Source organism: Panicum virgatum, chromosome 2K, assembly GCF_016808335.1.
Source record: "Panicum virgatum strain AP13 chromosome 2K, P.virgatum_v5, whole genome shotgun sequence".
NCBI classification, from domain to species: Eukaryota; Viridiplantae; Streptophyta; class Magnoliopsida; order Poales; family Poaceae; genus Panicum; species Panicum virgatum.
In genome coordinates, this window is record NC_053137.1 from 37,803,622 (window position 1) to 37,811,236 (window position 7,615).

Genomic DNA, 7,615 nt, shown 5'->3' on the forward strand with positions numbered 1-7,615 from the left:
TTGTGGGGGAAAGAGCAGGATAATCGAGGTTTCGTATATTACCTTGGGCATTATATTCATGCTTGCCCCCAGATCGCATAGACATTGCTCGAAGTGTTTGACGTAGATTGAGCAGCTGATCATGGAGATCCCTGGATCTCCACTTAGCTTCGCTGTCAATCCTCCCCACGCATTCATCCTTGGTGGGGTGTACCTACCTGCATGGTTAGTACGTGGGGCCCGCCGGGGAAGGTTGCCCCACCCGGTAGACACCATATTTGCAGTTTCAATGGGAGATTCAGGTTGCCCCGAGATCTTCCCAGACTCAGCAGGAGGAACGGCATCAGCAATTTGAGCCAACTGTGTTTCTATCATTTTGTTGAAACTTAACTGATTTTTCAAGGAAGAAGAAAGAGTTTCAACTTTTGTATTTATATTTTCTAAAACTTTATCATTGGCAGCAAGCTTTTTATTTAAAGATTCATTAATTTTAGCTTGGCCAAAGACAAGATCTCTCAAGGAGGGTTGGTTCAAATTAACGTTGGAGTTGAAATTGTTACCTCCTCCTTGGAATGGTGGGTGTGCTTGTCCCCACCCTTAGCTTCCTTGTGGACGGAACCCATTGTTGTTGTTGTTGATGTAAGTCGCATCTTCACGGGTCTTGGGGCAGTCATTCCCCGAGTGTCCACCATTATCACAAACCTCACACGTTAAGTATGAGTTCATGGCTTGGGCGTAGTTGTTCCTGTGCTCTTTGAATTCCGTCCTTTCTTGTAGATGTTTGAGTAGGAGGTCCATCTTGGCGACAAGCATATCCGTCTCCTTGACAGTATGCATTCCTCCCTTGGTTCAGGGCTGGGAACGCTCCTCGTTCCAGCCCTAGTTGGCGACCATTTTCTCGATCAAGGCTTTGGCATTGGCAATAGTGAGATCGAGATAGGCCCCTCCAACAGCAGCGTCCAAGTGGGCTCTTGATGTTGTCGTTAGCCTGTTGTACAAGCTTTGGATCCACTCGTCCATTCCATGATGAGGACAGGCGAGTATGTACTCTTGGAGTGTCTCCCAAGCTTCCGAGATGGATTCCATCCCTGTCTGCTGGAAACTTGAAATTCTTCCTCGCAAGGCATTTGTTTTGCCCAGCGGGAAGAACTTGGTGAGGAACGCCGCGGAACATTTGTCCCACGTGTTGACAGCTTCTATATTCTGATAAAACCATTGTTTCGCTTTCCCCAGGAGGGAGAAAGGAAACAAGCGAAGCCTGATGATGTCCGCCGTAACGCCTCGTATGGTTACAGTCTTGCAAAGCTCCAGAAAGTTCTGGAGGTGGACGTTGGCGTCCTCATTTGGCTTGCCACAGAATGGGCTAGCGTGCACCATATTTATGAGGCTGGACTTCAGCTCGAAGATTACGTCCCCAACATCAGTGTTGGGTCCAGTCACCACATTGGCGGCTGAGGGGACGGAAAAGTCACGGACAGTCTTCTCAGCCATGGGTTCGGTTGTTGTTGCTGGTGCCTGAAAAGCTGGCTCGTTTGTCGACAACAAGAGCTGAGGAGGGATGACGCGAGATCGGGCCCTTCTCATGAGCTTCTCGGGATTTTCAACAAAGTTTGTCGGCAAGGAGAAACCAGTCATACACTACCCTGTTTTCATCCAATCAGGAGAAAACAAAAGATGATGTTAGCCTGTATAAGCAGTAGCTACCTCTTATTCACAATGCCATGTTTATGCATTAGTAAAAATCTTTTTTACACCTAGTGCCATCCTCGGTAACAGCACTAGAAATGCTTGTGGGCATTTCTTAGCGCAACCACTAGGAATGGTTAGTTCCCAGCAACGGCGCCAAGAAACGCCGGGACGTCCGCCCCATAGCCTTGACGCCATGGGACGGCGTGCGGTATGTTTTAACGATTACAGAAGGATCCGCAAGCACACGGATATACCGTTGTAGCATTTCACCCAGAAGTATTCAGGGTATCGTTATTTATATTTTCCCAAGGGATGGCTATGGTGTATAAAGATGTTTACTAGATATATAACAATAACAATTATGAGATAAGGTGTAAACTGCTGATCATACAGGGGTAAGTGATAATAAAGATATTTGAGGGTAATGTGACACACACAAGATCAGCCAACTCTCATGAATAAAGAATAAACAAATACACCTAAGGTTAGTGGGAGCATAGGCAAACAAGATCCTAGCATACTATTCATGTCAGCAGAGAAGCTATGTTAGTTACATGCTTAGAGCTGCAGGTGCCGGGAAATTAGGGACATCGGGGAGAATGACCCATTCTGGAGAATGTCCAAACCGTTTCATCTTTGCATGAACTCCTATACGAATACCCAAACATCGGGGAGTACGCTAACCGAGAAGCAGCTTCCTGGCAGACCGACAGGGCTGTCACCACCTGCGGTCTACCCCAGTCACACCGTGGAGCACCGTCATATCCGAAGGATCCCACGTACCCAAGCCCCATGCCTGCATACGAGGTCACTACCCTAGCGCCCCCGAGTCCCCCACCGTTCGGATGGACAGGTAAGACGCTAAGGCAAGGCCGAAAGCACAACAAACTGATATCCTTACCCAGATCATCGGGTCTAAGCAGGCAACTAATACAACTTGAATAAGAATAGAACTTGGCTACACAGGCTAAGAACATAGCAAGATAACCAAGAACGAACTCTTTATGAATAGCGTAACGATAGTCGGAATACAAAGCCATACCAGAGGCCGAGGATTGCTCGCCGACCCCGAGACGACTGGATTCGCTAAGGAAATGAAGTACTAGCCTAGCTCCACTACCCTAAAGAGTACAAGTCACAATGAGAGAGAGAGAGAGGCTTCTCCAAGTGGTGTGTGTGGAGAGAGTGGTGGGAGGCCCCTCTTATAGTGTTTGAGGTCGGTTCCCACCATCCCTTTACATGGAAACATCTATAACCGACTTCTATAAGATAAGATCCAATCTCCCGCCAAAATGCATTTGGACGGGATGCCGGGGTGGTTCGGCCGAACCCCTATTTCAGCCGACCCCCCTTTGCCGCCTCTGGCCACCGTCTTTCTCTGGGTCACTACTTGGTGGGTCCTCTTGTCAGGTAGTCGGTGCCGGGGCTTGGTTGGTCGGTTTGGTCTGTCTGGTGGGCCTCTTTTGCTTGTGTTACGCAGGACGCGATATTCTGTGACTTCATCTGCGTTTTCTTCGTGTTTTCTTCTTATTCCGGACTTGTGCTCCTGAAATCAATAATTCTCCAAAATAGCTATGGAGCTAGGTTAGGGATACAAATATGTTAGTAAGAGGCATGGTTTTCCTTCTCTTGTGAGTATAGTTGTCGGTTATATTTTGCACTTAACGACCGTCAACATCGGGACTATTCATCCGTATTGGGGAACATGTCCTTGCCCTCGCACCCTGGACGCCCGGTTTTGGTGCCACTGAAATACCCTGTGATGAGCAACTACCACAACAACCCCTAACACCAGCTAGACGCCCACGATCACCACAAAATCGCATATGACTGCACCTAGTCATATCTGGATTGCCACTGCATCTATTTGCGCAGTTGCAATTGGTATTACCTAGAATCTTAGTAAACATATGCCAGCTCATCGACGTTGAGAGGGATACAAGTGATTACTCACTCAGGGCGAACACATTTGCAGAATTGGAATCTATACCTAGACTCGTATATGTAGGCATCCGGAAAGTTGGACAAAGTGGTCCCTACATGCAGCTGTGGGCAGTTTGTATTCAACCATTTCATCTGCCACCGACGGACCCACAGGCAGTCGAGCAACACGAGAATGGTAACTGCAGTAATAACAGAACCTTGCTTAGTTTATGTTACACTATTCCTTCTAACAATTGTCGCCCTTATTGCAGATATGAGAGAAGTTCAAATCCGATTATGTCTTTACCCTAAACCCACCCCTTGCCAGGGTGCGGGGGCTTCTGGACAAGGAGGTGCACAAGGACAACAATGTGTGCAATTGTGTATGGTTCAACTAGTCAATACATCGTCCTAATTACATACTTGAGCACCCAAACAATCCATAAACTGCCCTACCTCATGTGGATTCTCATGCAGGTCTGATTGAGAAATATGAAGGCAGCCCCTCTCCATGTGAACATGGAAGTGGATCCACCATTGTGGAGGAGACACCACCGGACTCACCATTGGAGGGCACCGAACTAGATCTCAAAGCATATGGCGACGTCGAAGATACCGGCAACTACGAAGGTCCCACCCAAATGGTCTCCACACAAGGGTACATTTAGTTGAGCTTCAATCCTTATGTATACAACTATCCAACTAAAACAGAAGACCTTGTCTAGTCGTCTATTTGCTAACACAACTCCTTTACAGTGACAAAGAATAATAATTTGAAAGATGAGGAGACACTGGAAGCGGCAATCACTCAAGAAAACTGCGCTAGATTCCAAGAGCACGTGTCCTCAGGTTTGCCCACGGAGTACCAGTCTGTTCAGCCCACCGGAGCAATGTCGTCGTCGTGAAATACTCGTTGCGCTATGTGTGCTTGTATCATTTCCCTTAGTTTCTCTATGGACCTGTGGTAATATGGACTACTAGCTAGTTTATGGATTGCGTCTAATATTTAATGTAATGTATGAACTCGTATCATTTCCTTTGCGTTGTATTTCCCTTGCGTTCTGTTTGGCATTGCATTTTGAATGATGGAATGATTGTAACGTTTATTGCGATGAATATTTGATGGAGTTTCATATCGTTCTTTCTTGTCACAGCCACGCCACCTCCTAATTTTCCCTTGTTCTATGGGTCTCCATAATGGTAGGGTTAAATTTTCAAATTTTTGGGATATGATTTGCCATTTTTTAGGATATAACTCATTTTAAGGAGACTTTTAAGAATATTAATTTTAAAAAATAGGAAACCTAAAATATATTCCAGTTTGCACACTATAAAATAGAAAACACACTAAAATATAGTTCTCCTAATTTTCCCTTGTTCTATGGGTCTCCATAAAGGTAGGATTAAATTTTCAAATTTTTTGGATAAGATTTGCCATTTTTTTATATAACTCATTTTCAAAAGACTTTTAAAAATATTAATTCTAAAAAATAGAGAACCTAAAATATATTCCGGTTTGCACACTATAAAATAGAAAACACAATGAAATATAGTTCTCCTAATTTTTCCTTGTTCTATGGGTCTCCACAATGGTAGGGTTAAATTTTCAAATTTTTTGGATAAGATTTGCCATTTTTTTAGGATATAACTTATTTTCAAAAGACTTTTAAATATATTAATTCTAAAAAATAGGGACGGGCAGTGATGTCACCCGCCCTCTACTAACGTTTTTCAATTAACTTCAGAAATTCAATTAATTGATAAAAAATAGGAAAGGACCCCAAAAAAGCCAAAATTTAACCCTGAACCTATTTTGACCCATATAATAAAGCTATAATTTGAAAATTAGATTTCTTTGTATATTTTCCTTGATGTTGTGGAAATCTACAAGTACAGGGTAATGAGATAGTAGTGAGAGACTATATAATGGAGTTTGCACACTATCAAATATAAAACACACTAAAATATAGTTCTCCTGTTTTTTCAATTTTTTTAATATGATTTGCTTTTTTTACATAATAAAATTTTTAGAATATTTTGAAAAATATTACTAGGGCCGAGTCATAATATAAACCACCCCTACAAAAGCATTTTTAGGGGCGGGTTAAAACATAAATCGCCCCTACAAAAGCATTTTTAGGGGCGGCTGGTACTCCACCCGCCCCTGTTAATAATTTCCAATTACCTTCTGAAATTCAATTAAGTAGAAGAACTTAAAAAAAGGTAAAACTTTACACCTGCCATTATTGTGACACATATAACAAGGAAAAATATGAAAACCAAAAATCGTTGTATATTTGCCTTGAGGATGTGAAAATCTAAAATCATATATTTATGTGATATAGTAGTGATAGGTTTATAATGTGATTTACACACAATGAAATGTAATACATCCTGAAAACTTAATTCTATTATTTTTTTCCTTGTTTAATGGCTCTCAACAATACTAGGGTCAAATTTTGAGTTTTTTATATGATTTGCTATTTTTTTAGATATAAAACAAGTTTTAGGATATTTTGAAATATTTATAGGGGCGGGTGACATCACCACCGCCCTTGCAAAATCAATACTAGGGGCGGGATACATCACCACCCACCCCTGAAAATGTATTAATAGGGACGGGTGACATCACGACCCGCCCCTGCAAACTATTTTTCAACTAACTTCAGATACTCAATTAATTGATAAAAAGCCAAAATTTAACCCTGAACCTATTTTGACCAATATAGTAAAGCTAAAATTTGAAAACTACATTTCTTTATATATTTGCCTTGAGGGTGAGGAAATGTACAAGTTTAGGGTAATGTTATAGTAGTGAGAGACTATATATTGTGGTTTACACACTATAAAATACAAAACACACTAAAATATACTTCTCATATTTTTCCGCTGTTGCATGAGTCCCAACAATAGTAGGCTAAAATTTTCAATTTTTTTGGATATGATTTGCTATTTTTTATATAACTCATTTTAGGTGAGTTTTAAAAATATTAATAGGGGCGGGTGACATCACCACCCGCCCCTGAAAACACATTAATAGGGGCGGGTGACATGATGACCAGCCCCTAAAAATGGTTTGTAGGGGCGGGTCGTGATGTCACCCGCCCCTACAAATTATTTTCAGGGGCGGGTCGTGATGTCACCCGCCCCTGAAAATCCCTCTCCTATAAATATCTAGGCGAGTTCGGGATTTAGCCATTTCTCGCACTTTGCTGCATCGACGCCGCCAGGCTGCCGGATCTCGCCGCCGCCGCCGTCCTCCTGTGCCTCTTTCGTCCTCTCCTCCGCCCACACTCGCGCCACCGCGTCCTCCGCCGTCCGCTCAAACGCGCCAGCGCTAGCGCCGCCGCACTCCTCTCCTCCGCCCTCGCCTACGCCGCCGCATCCTCCTCCGCCCGCCCAAGCGCCGCCGCAGTCCACGCCGGCCGTGCTCCGGTACATCCTCGGCGTCCTCTCCGCCGCCCGCGAAGGATCCGCTGCCCTCCTCTCCTCCGCCCTCGCCTACGCCGCCGCGTCCTCCTCCACCCGTCCAGGCGCCGCCGCAGTCCACACCGGCCGTGCTCCAGTACATCCTCGCCATCCTCTCCACCGCACGCGCAGGATCCGCGTCATCCTCTCTGCTGCCACGCCCCGGCTGATCCGCGCCGTCGGTGCCCTAGCGCAGCCGCCCCCAGTCGATCCGCGCCACCGGGACCGAGGCCAGCGCCGAGCTCCTCCGACCCGCCCCTCCTCTGGGCAAGAGCGGCTCCCGCGGGCCGTCACCTCCTCCCCGCCCGCCCACCTCCTCCGGCCGGCCGCCACGAAGACATAGGTTTTTTTCTTTTTTCTGGTGGGCCAACTGACCAGTGGGCTCCGCTGGTCAGCCCCTGTAAATTTGTTATTTTTTTAAGCAGTTAACTTGTAAATTTGTTTAAATAATTAAAAATTGCAGAAAAATTCAAACCAAAATGGCTAGATGAAAAAGCAATGAACTTGGTTTGAATGTGATTGAAACAATGGAAACTAGATGAAAAATTCATACCAA

The 7,615-nt window shown here is 44.8% G+C and overlaps 1 protein-coding gene and 1 non-coding gene across 2 annotated transcripts; both read left to right on the forward strand.

Moving 5' to 3' along the window:
- Nucleotides 1-998: 998 nt before the first annotated feature.
- Nucleotides 999-1,105, forward strand: LOC120696305. Its single transcript, XR_005684083.1, has one exon. It is a non-coding gene; the product is annotated as a small nucleolar RNA R71 (small nucleolar RNA).
- Nucleotides 1,106-3,708: 2,603 nt separating this feature from the next.
- On the forward strand, nucleotides 3,709-7,402 carry LOC120695263 (formin-like protein 5). The gene is made up of 3 exons (XM_039978554.1): nucleotides 3,709-3,787; nucleotides 4,069-4,221; nucleotides 6,822-7,402. The coding sequence occupies exons 1-3, from the start codon at nucleotides 3,709-3,711 to the stop codon at nucleotides 7,400-7,402; spliced, it is 813 nt and encodes a 270-aa protein (XP_039834488.1).
- The last annotated feature ends 213 nt before the right edge of the window (nucleotides 7,403-7,615 follow it).